This window comes from Eutrema salsugineum, unplaced genomic scaffold (assembly GCF_000478725.1).
Source record: "Eutrema salsugineum unplaced genomic scaffold, Eutsalg1_0 scaffold_9, whole genome shotgun sequence".
NCBI lineage: Eukaryota > Viridiplantae > Streptophyta > Magnoliopsida > Brassicales > Brassicaceae > Eutrema > Eutrema salsugineum.
Window position 1 is genome coordinate 3,064,420 of NW_006256342.1, and position 16,835 is coordinate 3,081,254.

At 35.0% G+C, this 16,835-nt stretch overlaps 2 protein-coding genes across 2 annotated transcripts; one reads left to right on the top strand and one right to left on the bottom strand.

The window, feature by feature from the left end:
• The first annotated feature begins 2,389 nt into the window (after positions 1–2,389).
• LOC18009279 lies at positions 2,390–4,798 on the top strand. Its single transcript, XM_024155948.1, has 7 exons — positions 2,390–2,831; positions 3,555–3,643; positions 3,726–3,761; positions 3,891–3,926; positions 4,026–4,103; positions 4,186–4,303; positions 4,388–4,798. The coding sequence occupies exons 2-7, from the start codon at positions 3,586–3,588 to the stop codon at positions 4,437–4,439; spliced, it is 378 nt and encodes a 125-aa protein (XP_024011716.1). The 5' UTR covers positions 2,390–2,831; positions 3,555–3,585; the 3' UTR covers positions 4,440–4,798.
• A 1,847-nt stretch (positions 4,799–6,645) lies between these two features.
• On the bottom strand, positions 6,646–8,800 carry LOC18008942 (cyclin-dependent kinase D-1). The gene is made up of 7 exons (XM_006390463.2): positions 8,585–8,800; positions 7,975–8,273; positions 7,783–7,891; positions 7,559–7,684; positions 7,241–7,476; positions 6,878–7,159; positions 6,646–6,780 (listed from the first exon to the last, which is right to left on the bottom strand). The coding sequence occupies exons 1-7, from the start codon at positions 8,678–8,680 to the stop codon at positions 6,732–6,734; spliced, it is 1,197 nt and encodes a 398-aa protein (XP_006390525.1). The 5' UTR covers positions 8,681–8,800; the 3' UTR covers positions 6,646–6,731.
• Positions 8,801–16,835: the final 8,035 nt, after the last annotated feature.

A 16,835-nucleotide genomic window follows, 5' to 3' on the forward strand; every position in this document is an offset into this window, starting at 1 on the left:
GCGAAGAACTCCTTTGCTTCTATCTCTGATTATATCCATCCCGAGAATCCTTGTAGCAGCTCCCAAGTCCTTCATTTCAAATTTTCGACTCAAACTTTTTTTCAACCTTTTAATACTGACTGAATCCTTTAAAGCTACTAGCATATCATCCACATAGATCAGAAGATAGACAATATCCTGAACACTTGAACCTTTGATGTAGACACACGGATCAAACAAACTTTGACAAAATTTCTGATCTTTCATAAGCCCATCAAATCTCTTGTTCCACTGCCTTGGTGACTGTTTAAGTCCATATAGAGATTTCTTTAGGAGACAAACTTTATCTTCTTTACCCTTTCCTTGAAACCTTCTGGCTGCTCCATATAAATTTCTTCATCTAATGTGCCATGTAGGAAGGTTGTCTTAACATCCAACTGTTCAAGCTAAAAGTCCTCATTTACCACTAGTGACAACATAAGTCTTATTGAGACATGCTTCACTACAGGAGCAAACACTTCATTGTAGTCCACTCCTTCCACTTGTGAGAAACCTTTAGCAACCAATCTAGCATTGAACCTAGGCTTTTTTACTCCTGGTATTCCTGGTTTCCTTTTGAAAAGCCACTTACACCCAATAATCCATTTTTTTTTGTTTGTCAACGATATCCCATGTTTCATTCTTACGCAGTGAGTCCATTTCCTCATGACTAGCAGAATTCCACTCTTCCTTATCCTTACTACTCATTGCTTCTGTGAATGATCTCGGCTCGTCAATCTCAATGTCTTCAGCTACCTATAGGGCATAAGCTGTTACGTCAAAACCATCATACTTTGAGGGCATCCTAGTATCCCTGCGTCCTCTATCCCTTGCTAATATGTAATCGTCCAATGTTCCATGATCTCCAGCATTATCATCACTTTCATCACTGTTCGGAACATCTTCAGATCCTGAGTCCTCGTCATCAGACGTTAAGGACTTTGTGCCTGAGGTTACTCCACCTGAAACTGATGACCCTGTAGTTTCTGGGATATCCAATGCTGAATCATATGTGGTCCCTTCGTACCTCGAGAACCATGAGTGAACACTGGGTTAAAAGACACACTCTTACCTTTTCCTTTACCCATGACTTTCTCTTTCACTGGCTTCACCCTCTCAATTTCGGACTCTGATTTTGATGTATTTTCCTTAAAGACCTCTTCTTCATGGAAAACAACATTCCTACTTATGGTACACTTTCCTTCCTCTGGTAACCAGATCCTGAATCCCTTTGTACCTTGTGGATACCAACAAAATACCCTTTTACTACTCTCGGGCTAGTCTTTGCTTGTACTGTATGAACATAAGCTGCACAACCGAACCTTCTGAGATGTGTAATATTAGGTTTAGAGCCTGACCATAATTCTTCGGGGACTTTGAACTCAATCGAAGAACTTGGTGAACTGTTGATCAGATATACAGTTGTAGAAGCTGCTTCTGCCCAGAAATCCTCACCTAGGCCACTCTCAGCTAACATACACCTAACCTTCTCCATAATAGACCTGTTCATCCGCTCAGAGACCCCATTTTGTTGAGGGGTATAGGTGTATGTACGATGTCGTTTGATTCCTGCTTCTTTACACAGTGTGTCAAACTGGTTGTTACAGTATTCCAATCCATTATCAGTTCTCAAGCATTTTACTTTCTTCCCGGTTTGATTCTCCACGAGAGATTTTCATTCCTTAAACTTCTGGAATGCTTCGTCCTTTGTCTTTAAGAAGAATATCCAGACTTTTCTTGAATAGTCATCTATAAACGTAATGAAGTATTGATTTCCTGCTAAGTGTGGTATAACAGAAGGTGCTCCCCATAAATCCAAGTGAACGTATTCAAGGATTTCCTTTGACGTATGCTTCCCTTCTGGAAAACTCTGCCTATGTGTTTTTCCCAACACACAGCTTTCACAGAATCCCAAGGTCTGAACATCCCTGCTGGTCAAATACCCTTCCTTTACCAACATGTCCATGCCTTTTTGACCCATGTGACCAAGCCTTGAGTGCCATTTCCTGGTGGAATAAACATTAGTCTTTGCCGAGTTTGATTCACCACCGAGCACATTTCCTTCGAGGTAGTACAGTCCATTCTTGTAGACACCTGTTATTACTTCATTTCCATCTTTGAAGAACTTAACCCTGAAACCCTCTCCTTCATACTTGCAGCCCGATTTCTCCAAACACCCATATGAAATCAAATTTCTTCCCATGGATGGCATGTATTACACTTTGGTGAGTATCACTTCAGAACCATTTGGTTTCTTAATTCTGATTTTTCCCATACCTTTGATTTCGCAGACTGTGTTATTTCCCATTAAGACTTTTCCTCCACTGAATTCGTGCAGGTCAAACAACAACTCTTTGTTTGGAGTAATATAAAAGCTTCTCCCCGAGTCCATGACCCACTCATCTTTAGTGTCATGAGTACTAGCCGTTAACACCAGCGGCTCCTTGGTGCTGAAAGCTACATTAACAGAGCTTGAATTCTTGCTCTTCCCCTTGTCAGGACATTCTCTTTTCCAATGTCCCTCCTTCCCACAGATGAAACAGCCTTTGCCATCCTTGTCTTTATTCTTAAATTTTTTTCCTTTGCCTTTTGATCTGCTCTTTGAAGACTGGTTATCCTTCTTCTCAAATTTACTTTTGTTTCCTACGTACAGGCCTTCAGCTTCTGTCTTTGACTTGCTCAAGAGACCTTTCTCCCTCAGTTCTGTCTCCTTTGCATACGCTGATTCAATCACAGCACTCACTGTTAACATGTCTTTACCACTGCCATATTTGAGTGTATGGACCAGTGCTTCAAACATCGGTGGAAGACCAGTAAGTATCTGTATTGCCTGATCCCCATCCGAGATGTTAATATCCAGACTCTCAAGATCATTTACGAGTTTAAGAAAAGTAGCTTGCAAACTTTTGCTTCAGATAGATCCTATTAGACAGTGACTTTGTTTGATAATCCTTTTCCAGGGCCTTGGTTTTCTTTAGTCGAACCCTTTTAAGAATAAATTAGGATTATCTTTTTCCTTGTAACAAATTAGGATAAAATTTCACTGAAGTTATTATAAAATATAGGTGGCTTTATTCACAATTAGCTTTGATTTTATTTTAAGTAAGTTTTTTTTTGAAAAGGCTTAGCTCATTCGGTTAACTCGGTACGAGCGTGACAACTCTGTGATTACATAATAACAGTAGTTTGCTCGTTTAACCTCCACCGAATTCAAAACTACTAGTTTGGTTAAACGACAATAAAAACCATGAATGTTTATTGATGCAAATCCTTTATTGATTACGTGGAAATAATTTGATAGTTTGAATTTGAATTTCGAAGGGTAAAAACGTCTTTTTGAACCCGTCAAAACGTCTTTTCTTAAACTGTCTTTGATATGCAAGAAGAAGAAATCACGTCTTCCTCTCTGCGATTCTTTTTCTCCTCCGATCGATTCTTTTTCTCCTCCGATTTTTCCTTTTTCTCCTCCGATTTTTCCTTTTCCAATTGAAAATTAGTGTATCTTTCGATTCCTCTTTCCTTTTCCAATTGATTAGAAATTAGAGGTCTTCTCTATTCGAACTCGACATGACGAAGGAAGGAAAATCACAGCCGAAAGAAAAAAATGATACTCCAAATCTAAAAGGTGAATTTTCTCTCCGAAATCTATGGTTTATCTTTCCTTTTCCCTTTTTGAATTGGGTTTTATAACTGGTTTATTTTGGCAGTCTCGTGCGATGAAGAGCAGAAACCTGGGTCAAAAGGTAATCTTATACCCAAATCAACCCTTCCATTATCTGTTGTAATTGACGCTTTCTTTCCTCAAATTAGGGTTCCTTTATCTTTCCTTTTCCCTTTTTGAATTGGGTTTTATAACTGGTTTATTTTGGCAGTCTCGTGCGATGAAGAGCAGAAACCTGGGTCAAAAGGTAATTTTGATACGCAAATCAACCCTCTTTCTTTACTGAAAATTAGGGTTCATTTTCTGTTTTTTCTAATCGGGTGTTTATAATTGGTTATTTTTGCAGTCTCGTGCTGCGTAAATCAACAGAAATATGACCGTGTTGATGTAGGAGATTCTAAATTTTCCTCGTCAAGATCAAAAGGTTGATAAGCAAATCCTTCCTTTCTCTATCGCTTAATTTGTCAACTCCCATTTTGCTAATATGGTTTGCCTTTGCATTGCAGTTATACTCTCACGAAAGGAAATTCTTTCTCAAAAAGAAAGAGACCCATTTAAAGGAATAAGATCCAGAATTACTTTTCCCCAAGAAAAAGCCAAAGCAAATAACAAGGGCTGCAAAAAGTAAAAATTTATGCCATTTAAATTGATGTATTATTTATTGCCTATGTGTTTATTGATTGATTAACTGATTATTGATTGTTTCAGCTGTGGAGAAGAAGACCACGAAGCTAAATCTTGCTTTGCAAGACCTAAGTGACCTGTGTCTAAATCCAAAGCCGAAACTACACAAAAGTATGAAGCATCCAGCAGTTCTGAAGCATCAACTAATTACTCTTCTGGGCTCATAAAAGAGAAACACCTGATTCTTCAGGAATATGTCAAAGTCAACGACCCAAATGAGAATTTTTCACAACCGGGTCATGGTGAAAATTGGCTTCTACATGTTCCACAACTTCAGCCAGAAATGCCAAAGCCAGAGAAGTCAGACATGAAAAGACTTCAGCCACAGCCAGAGAAGATGCAAATTGAGGTTATGCCTCGGAGCTTTTTCATCGAGAAGCCGAAGTTGCCCGTGAGAAACAGAATAGGTGAATGGGAGCAGCATTCAAAAGGAACCAGCACCTGCAATGCAGCCACAAGCCCCTATTAGAAAACACCCGACGCCACAACCGATGCCTATGCCTCCGCCTTCTGTGTCTTCTCCGTCGTCCATACACTTCGTTTGCCTCACCTTCTCGACCCTGGCCACATCTGCCTACTCAGCCACCATATCAGGTACTTATAACTCTTACTTGGCGTATTCGGTGGTTTTGCTGATTGATAATGCAATTATGTTGCTTTATCTCCTGTACTACATCCCTAGCGCAGTACTTTCAGTGAGTGGTTTCACCATTTAATGAGGATTCTTTCCAACATCTTTCATAATTATTCGTTATTAGATGTGGGAAACTGTTTTATTCCGGAATGATTCTGCTTATAATTGCTATCGTGGTTTTAGTTCTGAACACGTTTTTGCTTAAAATATTAAACGATGTAAATGGAAAATATGGAGGATTAATATTCATGTCAATGGTTTGTGTAGTTCTTTCGTTTTCAGCATTCGTTTTCCAGTTGCAGTTGTGTCTTTTACCGGAAAGGGACTTTTGCTGACCAGAGAGCAATGAGCTTATCTTCTTTTGTTAATATATTTGTGCAGATATCTGCAGAGATGGAGAAGGCATTACTTCAACAGGTGATGAGCTTAACACCAGAGCAGATCAATTTGCTGCCACCAGAACAGAGAAACCAAGTCCTTCAGCTTCAACAGATTCTCAGATTCTCCGACAGTGAATTCCATTGATACATTGATTCTTCAATTTGTTAGCGCTTAGAATTAGTTTCTTTGACTTCTAAAAAACTCATACATCGATCATACTAATAAAACTATAACTCAACTCATACATTTTATAACTCAACTCATACATTTTCGATCTTAAATTAGGATTATACGTCGATCATACTAATAAAATTACAGTAGATATCAAACTTTAAAATGTTGAAAAAATATCTAGAAACATTCACGTTTCTTTTGAGTTTTTTTTTAATTATTATTTTGGGTTCGAAACATTCACATTGCTACGCCAAGCATTGTAATGAAACATTCCGTTTTTTTGTATAAATTCAACTTTTATTTAAAAAAAAACTAGAATTTCACAAATATTCTTCCCAATCATGCATATGATGAATAGGGAACATCCATCAGATTCTATGAAGTATGAACCGTCACAGGGGCTCATGCAATTATTTATACAATGAAATGAAAAGTTATGTTTAGATAATTACAAAATGAATAGGAAATAAAATATCTTTGTTGCTCTATTATTTATACAGTATGTGGGTTGGGTATCACATTAATATGAGTTTACTAAACATTGGAACCGTCTACAGTTTTATTCGTTAAACAAAACAAACAAACTCGTCTTCTTTGAAAAAATCAACAAAGGGGTGCCCATTTTTTCTTACCATTAGTTTATTTATTTAGGATGATTACATGCATCTACTCTAAGAGCACACATTAAGAATACAAATTATTTTAGAATCTAGAAAATCCAGATCATAAATATTTTCATGTACATATCTAATTTAGAATAGATAAATTACACGTATTTTTAATATAGCATATTATTAAGCTTTAATACACTTATAACATTTATGAAGTAACCTAGTCACCCTAATTCGTTCTTCTTATAAATTTCCCACTGTAATCATTTATTTTTCTTTTACGATTTCTTAGAATACAAGTATTAAAAGCTCTTTCACGATTTCTTCTTAGTTAGCATACAAATATCTGAAGTTCTTTCAATATTAAAAAGCTTAATATGTATAATACGTGGTTTAGAGTAAACTACCGACATGGATAAATGAATAAATAACAAGTCTTCCCTCGTGGCAAGAAAACAAAACCCAAAAAAAAAAATAGAAAAGAAATTGACTAAAATATAAGGAATGGGTGAACCAGTAAAAACCATGAACAACCTGAGACCTGACGAAAAAGCCTATTCGTTATATCCTATAGGAACTCGAGATCGAGTTTCCTCTTCAGATGAGATCTATCCGCGCTGCAAAACCAAAAATCAAGAATCCATCAAAAAGTTTCGTTCATCAAAGCTGAACAAGAACTGACTGCAAATGTACTGAACAAAATTGGTTTTTTACCTGGTGATGGTTGGTCGGTTTGGTGGCCGCTCGGCAAGGATCGTGAAATCTAAAGACATTGGTGCGTGTCCATCATGGCTAGCTTGTCTCATGACATCAACACTCTTGTCCTTGGAACCATAATCAGGCTTTCCCCTATCAGGCATAACTCTTCTCATCTTATGAGCAGGGGATAATACTTTAATGGCTTTGAGTTTACTGTCAGATGATTTAGCGTCATGCTTGCGAACTGGTCTTGGGAGCTTCAAAGGATCAGTAGGCGAAGGTGCAGATGTAAAGTACCTACAAACACAATCCAAAGGTTTGAGAACAAAACTAAATAACCGGTTCTTATGCATTCTCCATGGAAATCTTTTAAGGTACCTGTGTTGTAGAGCCTGCTGAATCGATATTCTAGATTTGGGGTCATAAGCGAACATCTTTGACAATAAATCTAGAGCATCCTCACTAACTGTTGGGAATAAAGAACGTAGAGAAGGCGCAGAGACAAATTGGTACTCTACATAATCAGGAAGGCATAACATATCTGGCCACTGATCTGCCTTTGGGGTCCCAAAAGTGGCGAAGATTTTACTTAATTGATCGATATCACTGTTTCCCTGCAATGGAATAGGTAAGCAACAGAGAAAAGAATAAACAGACGAATCGGATCACGACCATTAAAAAAAAAATGGAGTTTACCTGAAGAAATGGTCTGCGTAATAGAAGTTCAGCAAAAATGCAGCCAGCAGCCCAAACATCAACTGCAGCACCATATTGTTTTGCACCAAACAAGAGTTCAGGTGCTCTATACCATCTAGCAAAGACCTATTGCAATTTTTCAGCTAAATCAAAGATAAGAAAGATAACGAAGCAGCAAGGTGAATACTAAATAGCAATGCACAACCAAAAAAAAAAAAGAATACCTGGTGTGTGAATTTACGACCTGGGCTACCAAATATACGAGCTAAACCAAAATCCGCAAGTTTCAGCTGTCCATTGGGGCCTATTAACAAGTTGTTCGGCTTCATATCTCTGAAGAAACACGGGAAAGATAATCAATCAAGTGTGTAAATGTAAACAACCCATTAGTAGGATATATGTAGAAGCAGTATTACCTGTGCAAAACCCATTTGTCATGGCAATATTCAAGACCTTTTAGTGTCATTTGGAGGTAAGATTTGACATCAGCGGGGGAAAGAAAGAGATTAGGATCTCGAATCACTGCTTCGAGGTCAGTCTCCATGAACTCAAACACAAGGTGCAAGTTCTCCTTGTGCGGAAATGCATCAATCAACTCAATTATATGCGGATGCTTAAGCTCTTTGAGCAGTTTGATTTCTCTGAGAGCTGTTATATTCACACCTTCTTTTTGTTTACCAAGTCTTATTTTCTTGATCGCTACAGTTTCTCCATTCTGAAAAATGCCCCACCAAGAAAACAATCCAAAGGAACAAAACACTAAGAACTTCAAATACATTCGAAAACAATGAAGACATATGACAATTTGATTCAAACATTTATTGCATATCCAAAAGAAATTTGCAAAATTGGCCTTCAAACAACACATAACAAGGAGGAAAAAAGAACATATGTAAAAAAATCATAGTTTGTGGATCAAAAGCTACATGTAGAACCCCAAAAGCAGAAATTCAGAATCACGGAACATAATCTTAACCCTATTTCATGAGATCGCTACGAATTTCGAAGAATTGAGTGAGGAATTACCTTAGTATCAGTAGCCTTGAAGACGACTCCGTAAGTACCTTGGCCAAGAACTTCTCGCTTAAGATACCTATCAGCAACTTTCTTCGGCTGCTCCATCTCCGAAATTCACTGTATTCCTCCACCGGATAAGAAAGCAATGATCGAGATTTTATCGTTGTTCTTAAGATTTTGAAGGGTTTGGGTTTATGTTAGGAGCTCCGGCATCTGATAAAAAGTAGCCGTTGGAGGATTTACAGAAGAAATCGGACAATTGAGGGAAAAAATATTGAAAAGTAAACGAAAAAGGAAGGAAAGAGACGCTCTTAAGCTGGAAAACGGATTTGCGTCTTGTTCTAAAGGTAACAAAAGACAAAGCTAGAAGCGTCCCGCGCAACGATGTCGTTTCCGGTTCAGAACCAAACGGGAAACAAAATTGTTCGGCTCGGTCCGGTTTAATCAGCATTCACCCGTCAAGTTTCTTCGGTTTGAGATTTGATAAGTGCAGGGCCAAACCCAACAATAAGGCAATGACAATTCCGATTATGGAGGTTAAACGTGCAAAATGTTAATTTTCATGGCCCATTATTAAGGACAAATAGGAAACTCTACGGCCCAAACATCAGGGTTTTATTGATGGTATGGCCCAAGCATCGACAAAACAAGTTAAGAAACTAGCATTTGAGAATTTTCATGAACCAGTAATGAAAAATAGGATATTCGGAATTTGCAGCAAGGTCAAGTTTTTTTTTGTGTGTCACAGGTCAAATATTATTATTTTGCGGGAAGGTCAAGTTTTATTATTTTGGGGCAAAAATAGACGTTATATAACTTGAGAGGTAGCTATATCATGATACAAAAATGGAATCAACGAAGAAAGTGAATAAATACAACAGGGAAGAAAATGATAAATCGGAAGGACCATGCTTTGCTAGAATATGTGACGGAACATTGTGTAGACATGGCGCGTGAATTGTGATAGAGACTAGACTCGTGAGGAGTATTAAGACAAGTTCGTTGTAATAAATCTAACCATAGATTCTATCTCAAACAGAGGTAATAATTACCTGCTTTCGTGCCCACACTATCTGACTTAATCCTGACCGCACATCAATTTATTTCAGTATTTCGTGTTGCAAATGGAAGTATTGGTGGGGTTAACGATTTATTTTAGACAACGGGAACACTTTTAACAATAAATAAAAAAAGACAAAGGATACATTGGTAGGCCAAATCCAATTTCAAATTTAGATCTTAAAAATGTAATTATGGACAGTGGACTAGTGGTTGGAAAGAATAATATTTAGTATTATGATTAAAGAAATAAATCTTGAGAAAAAAAGAAAGCACAAAAGCCGAGAAGGACGCATGTGACGCGTAGGGAATCTAACACTAAACAATGTCAGACCCTTCCCATGTCTTTTCAGATGCACCCACCTGTTTATTTTTCTTAATTTTCATTTTTTGTCTTTATACTATTATATTTTTTACCTTAATAACGAATATCTAAACCACTATAATAACAACTCTCTGTGTGTCCTCTCTTCCAAAACTTGACTTGTCCTCTCCTTCTCTCTCTCTATTCTTTCTTCACATCTTTCTTCACATCTTTCTTCACATCTTTCTTCAGACACCTATCCCTTCTTATGTTTAAAAGAGGTAGAGAGATTAGGATCTCTATCCTTTTCCTCATCTTTTGATTTCTTGTTTCTGTTAAAGATCTAACTTCTAGGGCTCTATCTTTCTGTGTTGATTTTACAGAAACCTTTGTGTATAGTTTAAGATCATAATATGTAGGGTTTTCTTCATACTAATACCAGATCCATATCATTTTGATTATGTTTAAAAAATTTATTTGGTTTTCTATAGATCTTGTTCTGACCAAATGATTTTATCGATGAAAGAAAAAGATGGAAGTAGAGCTCCTTAAAGTTCAAACGAGAGTTTAGTAGGGTAAAGAAAAGCTGCTAAGCTATGGATCCCATAAGCCCTAATCCGTATAAAGAAAAGGATTAGGTTCTATGGCTTGCATATCTCAGGAGCTTTAACTTGCCCTTTAATGGCTTTTACTCTTCTTTGGATTGAAGGGAGCTCTACATCTTCTTCCACTTTATCTTAATTTCTTTCTGAAATTAATATTAGTTTATTTTTCAATTGGATTATTCTGTATTAGCAAACATGAGCGTAGAGTGTCGTATGAGTTATCCTATAATAGATTCTTTGATATGCTGATGGTTTTCATTCTGAACCATTCTTCAGTGGTGTTAACAAAATTTGGTAGTGAGATATTAGGGTTTATGTGAATGGCTCAGTATATGCGAAGATCCGTATTATTTGCAACTTTGTATAAATTCAAATATTTGTTACCAAATACAATGACTTTCTTTTTATGAATTTATATTTTTTGTTCCAATCAGTGTACCTAAATATCTGCGAAAATGAACTTCCATATTAATCAGAAATAATGATCGGATCGAATATTGTATCACAGATTTTTTCCTTCATTTGTTTCATAGAATTCATTTGTCAGTTTCTTCAGTGTTTGATTGTATCAGATCTAAAATATCCGAGATAAGATAATTGATTATGATAAAGACTATTGATATACCGAAAAATTTAAAAAAAAATACTAGCACTCCGAAGTCGAAAGAATTTTATTTGATTAAAAGTCTGGATAAAATTGGTGGATAAAATGTTAAATTCATACTATTAGCAGTCTAGAAAATTATAATGTGGCCAAGAAATTTGTTCGACCGAAAAATACTTAAGCTAACATTTGTTTCACAGGGAAAATGAATTGGATTGATGGTAAACAGTGAGTTTTTTTTTTTTGTTTAAAAGACAGTTTTCATTTGTTTGGCCATATAGAAGTCTTACACACCCATAAACATAAAACTTAAAATACGCCCATTAGCATAAAATCAATCCGTAAAAACCCCTATCAAGTCACAATGCCTAGTGCAAATGTTGGTAACCGGTAACACCTAGTATAGTAGTATGTATCACAAACTAAACGTCAAAACACAAGAAGATGTCAAGAATACAAAAAGAGAAGTTGTAGTAGATGACAGAAAATATAATGAAAACTGACAATGGTAAAATTTTACGGTATTAGACAAAATGGATTAAGAATAAGTTTCATCTTTTTGATTAAAACGTGTTAAATACGAATATATTTTAACGTGATATTTTATTAATTTGAATCAGATATCACATAGGTATCAGTAAGATGTACAAATACAACCAATACGTCATAAATGGTTAGGTTGACCTTTTAACGGACAAAGTGAAATGAGTACTTCTTTGTATGTTGTACTAACATTTTATTTTCTCTACCTGTATCAAAATAGAGAAAATATGTTTCAGATTGTATGAGTACATTTTATTTTCTCTTCTTTGTATGAATACTTCTTTGTATGTTGTACGTTTTATTATATTTGTTTCAGATTGGTATGTATATCCAATATATCCATTTACAAGTAAGTGAAATAGTCTATATAAATGCAATGTGGGTTATTGGTGCTCATATATGTGATACAACCATGACAATAAGAGATATCTAGGGTAACATTATGCTTTCACTGGCCCTCCGAAATATGAAAGTTCTAAGCGTCCAATTAGTGGAGTTTGAATTGGACTCCAAACCTACATTTGGCCGATATATATTGTGGAATCACATCAGAGAAATGATAATTTGATCGGCATGTCACCATGTAGTTTGTACTAGTTTTAGTGGATATACCACCATCCAAGAATATTAAAATTCGGCATAACACATGTTGTTGATAGATAAAAAAACAAATTGGCACTAACCTACCTTGAGAAAAGAAAAAAAGAGAAAAAGTTTTCTCATACGGCAAAGGGTTTGTCGCAGATTTGGACCGAACCCTCGTACAGTGAAATATTCATCAACGTAGATGCCTATTCAATAGGCCCATATTAAGGCCCATTATTATTAGCCCTAATCGTTTTCTTAGGTTCTCTTAACAGTCAACATAGAACAAAACAAAACAAATTTCACCAATTTCCACTTTCGTTGGAATCCCATTTTACCGGACAAGAGAAAGCCTTTAGTTTCAGAAGCTAATCCAAAAACATTGACAATTGTAAAAGGTCTCGTGTTGAAGGGCACCATGTGTCATGTGTGCTCACATTGACATGGTCACGGGCCTCACGACCATCGCAACACCGATTGATAACGCTGACATCATCGTCTCAGCTTCCCGTGACAAAGTGATCACCAAGGACGAGAAATCCTACGGTGTTGCACTTTGTTTCAACGTCCTCGACGAAGTGATACGCCTCGCTTGAAACTAGCTCTGTGATCCACGCGTTTTGTTTCAGTCCTAACAGGTATTGGCTTTGGTTGTGGTTAACATATATATGAATCCGCTCCTCTGTATCTCTAATCGTTTCCTGCAAAGTCTTTCACAATTCATCCCAAAATGACTCTTCTTTATAAATCAAACTGTTTCGACTCTTTCCATATATGGAAGCCGTAATGGTAAATGCAGAAGTGAGTCAAGTGACTCTTCCATTATTCCTTTCCTTTGGGCCTTTGACATACATTTTCGTCTTGTTAACGTATGTATAAAAAGTAACGAATACTCTCATTTTGAATTAAATATTTTGAAATTATCCATTTCTCGTACATCAATATTACTTTATATTAACACAATGGTGGATTATCTATTCTACCATTTCTCGTACATCAATATTATTACTATTGTTTTTCTTCATTTCTACTAAACTAAAGGAGAATAAATTATTACATTATTTTAGTATAGGTTTTTTATGAGACTAGTTATTTTAACAAAATGAATAATGCTGTTAAGTACTAGTACTTTTGGCGATAAAGATTGGCTACCAGACAACGGACGGTGAAATCAATGAACTTCTCCTAAAATTCCGTGAATGGCAAAGAGGAAACCAAGGTGCATGCGATCAAAACCTATAATTCTTTACGTAATTTTTTCTTATGACTATATATAAGTTACGCTCAATATATTTATGAAAACTGAAGATCGTTTTCATAAATTATAACGATAGTGCATCAATTTGTCGTTAATACTGGTGTCTTGTCACGGACTCGCGTTCATCTACATAATCTGATTGCGTTACTATACAGACAAGTCCTTGGATTAGGAACTATATTTAGTATTCGGGTATAACAATTACTTTTAAAAAAATGAAAGGGTATAACAATTACTTTTTTAAAAAATGAAAACAGACATATTTTCTGATAAGTTAGGGTACGCATATATTGAATCTGCTTTCTACTTCCTTTTATCTAAAAATCGAGATTCAAGCTTAACGGTTAACTGGTCAAGTTATTAGTTAGAGCTTATCTACACATTTATTAGTTCACGAACCTTTCTCTCTCACTCCATTTTCTCTTCATCTAAGTCAACCCTTCACGACACACCACTATCACACATCCGTACACTTGTCGTGTCTTAAAATTATTTCAACTCTGTTCTGAGCTCCAAGTCGAAATTTTAATTAATATTTACACGCCGATTTTTTTTATAGTGCTACACTACTGGTATATAAGTATATAACATATCTATAAGGACAAAACCGTGGTGGTCTAATGACATCGCCAAATCCTGAATTTGACAGTAATGAAAGAAAGTATATGCTTTACCAAACTACTACGTACATAACTTTTTTAATATAATGTTCAAGATATTTCTCTGGTTTCGTAATACCAATATTGTTAGTGATTGATTATAGTATAACCTAACAGGCTAATAGTGAAAACATAGCTCGAAAAGAACGGTAAGTCGGTAAAGAAAAGAAAACGACACGCCTATAGCTTAAATTTCAACCCCTCGAACTAAAATTGTATTGGAAGGTTGATAGCATTTCAAATCTATTGCTTTTATTTTTACTTTCTGTTTTTTTTGCAGAACTTAAAAAGAGAATGGTTTAAGAAAAAAAAAACTTAGAAAGGGTTCATTTCTCAGGAAGCTCCTAGAAAGGACGGTGGTATTAGCCATGTCCCCATGTGTGGCAGGCAAGTTTCTCTACGTATACAAATTTATAAGTGGCAAGAAGAGCCACGTGTAATAAGTAGTTGTACTTGTATCAGTGTGGTATGTTATACGCTTTGATTTCGTAGCAGTATCATAGTCACATATCCTAATGTAAATTATTATTCGTCTCAAACAATAAAAAATGTATTTTCTTGATCCCATTCTTTATAATTTGATATGTATACGGACCAGATACTACTAAGAGGCCGGAAAAAAAAAGACTATATTAATATTTCAGTCGAAAAAAAAAACAAGTGTAGATAAAGAGATCGAGCTCCTAATTAAATATTCACGGCTTTCTTTCCCTATTAATAATTGAGATTAATAATTTTAAGGTAAATAAATAAATAAAACACAACTTCTGTGAATGGGTAACCCATCTTCTAATATTGAGGATTCAATATCAGAGTAGAAATTTTAAAACCAGGATTCATGTGATCCATTGAATTTGAGATATTTCCATGGATTGAACCTATACCAAACTAAAGAAAACTAAAGAAAACAACTCTTTCCTTTTTCGTCCGTAACAACCAATGAACCAAACAACTCTTTATAAAATGTTTACGTATAACAATAAAAATAGAAGTATTTATTAGTGATACAGGTGGTCGTTACTCGACCGACTTAATTTCTTTTCTCGAATTTTGAGCAGCATTGCATGCTAACAGTTTTCCAATAAATTAAGAAGGCGAAAAAATAGAGTTGACGTTTTTGGATAACTATCTAGAAATTTATTTGATCATCGTCGATCTCTTTTGTCCTTACACCCTCTTTTGACTCTGAGAGCATGTCCATTGGCGATCCTCTCAACGGAATCATTAAAATAAAAAATTAATTTTTTGTTTGGTCAAAGTTTAGAAAGAACTCATGTGTGAAAGGTGTTTTCAGTAGTGAATCCGTGATTAGGGATCATCTCAATTTTTTTTTAATCTTTTTTTGACAACCAATCATCACATATCACGTAGTTTGGATACGGGCTCGTTGGGCTCATCCGAAAGACCCGAATCTTTCGTTTTGGACTTTTTTATTTATTTTTAATCACATTTGCATATATATTCGAACCCAAAAATGGGAAAACCCTCCAATGAACCTGCTTTAAATGTTTTGAGACGTCTTATTATAATATCGGTAATGTGAATAATTAAAAACCCAAACTAATTAGTAACATGTGATACTTTAAATTAATATTTAGTTGTTGTCTGACCCTAACATGTTACAGTATTTTTTATCTAGTTAGAAATATTTAACGTTTGTTACAGCAGAAATATATTTAAATATTGAGGGTTTAGAAGATAAGTCAAGTTAATTCTCAAAAGAAAAAAAAAAAAAAGAAGAGAAGTCAAACTAGGAGAGCTTTACATAAATGCAAGAAAGGTTCATCAGATAGAGAATGAAATCTTTAATACTGCTATTGGAGAAATTATGAGAATTTTTTGATTGAAATGGTTCAACATAATATAAATAAATATACGTATTTCTTCATATTGTACTAGTCAAAAATTTTAGTAAATGTACATATTTAAAAATGATTGTAACATTTTAGGTTCTGATTACAAATAAAAGAAGCTTATCTTATACTATTAGAAAAAAATATTTAATTTCAAATCAGTATTAAGTCTTTATCTATACATTAATTCTACTTAATGTTTAAAATGCCCACTTGGCCGGGTACAGGCGCTATCTAGCTTGTATCAATAATGCATGAATTGACTATTAGTCATTCACTATTAATATCAATTTGAATGATTTATTTGCCAATACTATTCTCTTTTTATATATTAAATATAATAGTGAAAAATAAGAAAAGTTGATATAATAAGGAATGAAATATAAAAAAGGCCTGACTTTTTAACAAAAAAAAGGCATGACTCATTTTTCTTTCTCTGTTTAAAACAATAATGCTTGAATTGACCATGACCACAACAATACTATATCAAAATGAATAATCTATTTTAGCCATTAATATCCTCTCTTCTTCTTTTGTTTTTATAGAAATTATTCTAAGAATACAAGATAAGAAAGGTTGATCAAATAGGAAATGATAAAATTGACCATTATTTTTATAGTGTTTATATTATAGTTAGTCTTAATCATTAATTTGCAGATACTATTCTCTTTTTATAAAAATTATTCCAGTAATGTCGAATTTAGTTAAGGAAAAAATCTTTATGACAAATCATTAGTCAGTCACTCCCTAGTCAAGACAATTGGTCGACGACGAGTCGTTGACTTGTTTA

Coding starts and splice junctions, on each gene's coding strand:
- LOC18009279 (XM_024155948.1), top strand. CDS start 3,586: ATGACGAAGGAAGGAAAATCACAGCCGAAAGAAAAAAATGATACTCCA. Junction 4,104..4,185: donor TTCCTCGTCAAGATCAAAAG/GTTGATAAGCAA, acceptor TTTGCATTGCAG/TTATACTCTCACGAAAGGAA. Junction 4,304..4,387: donor AATAACAAGGGCTGCAAAAA/GTAAAAATTTAT, acceptor TGATTGTTTCAG/CTGTGGAGAAGAAGACCACG.
- LOC18008942 (XM_006390463.2), bottom strand. CDS start 8,680: ATGGAGCAGCCGAAGAAAGTTGCTGATAGGTATCTTAAGCGAGAAGTT. Junction 7,477..7,558: donor TACGCAGACCATTTCTTCAG/GTAAACTCCATT, acceptor ATTCCATTGCAG/GGAAACAGTGATATCGATCA. Junction 6,781..6,877: donor AACCGACCAACCATCACCAG/GTAAAAAACCAA, acceptor TTGGTTTTGCAG/CGCGGATAGATCTCATCTGA.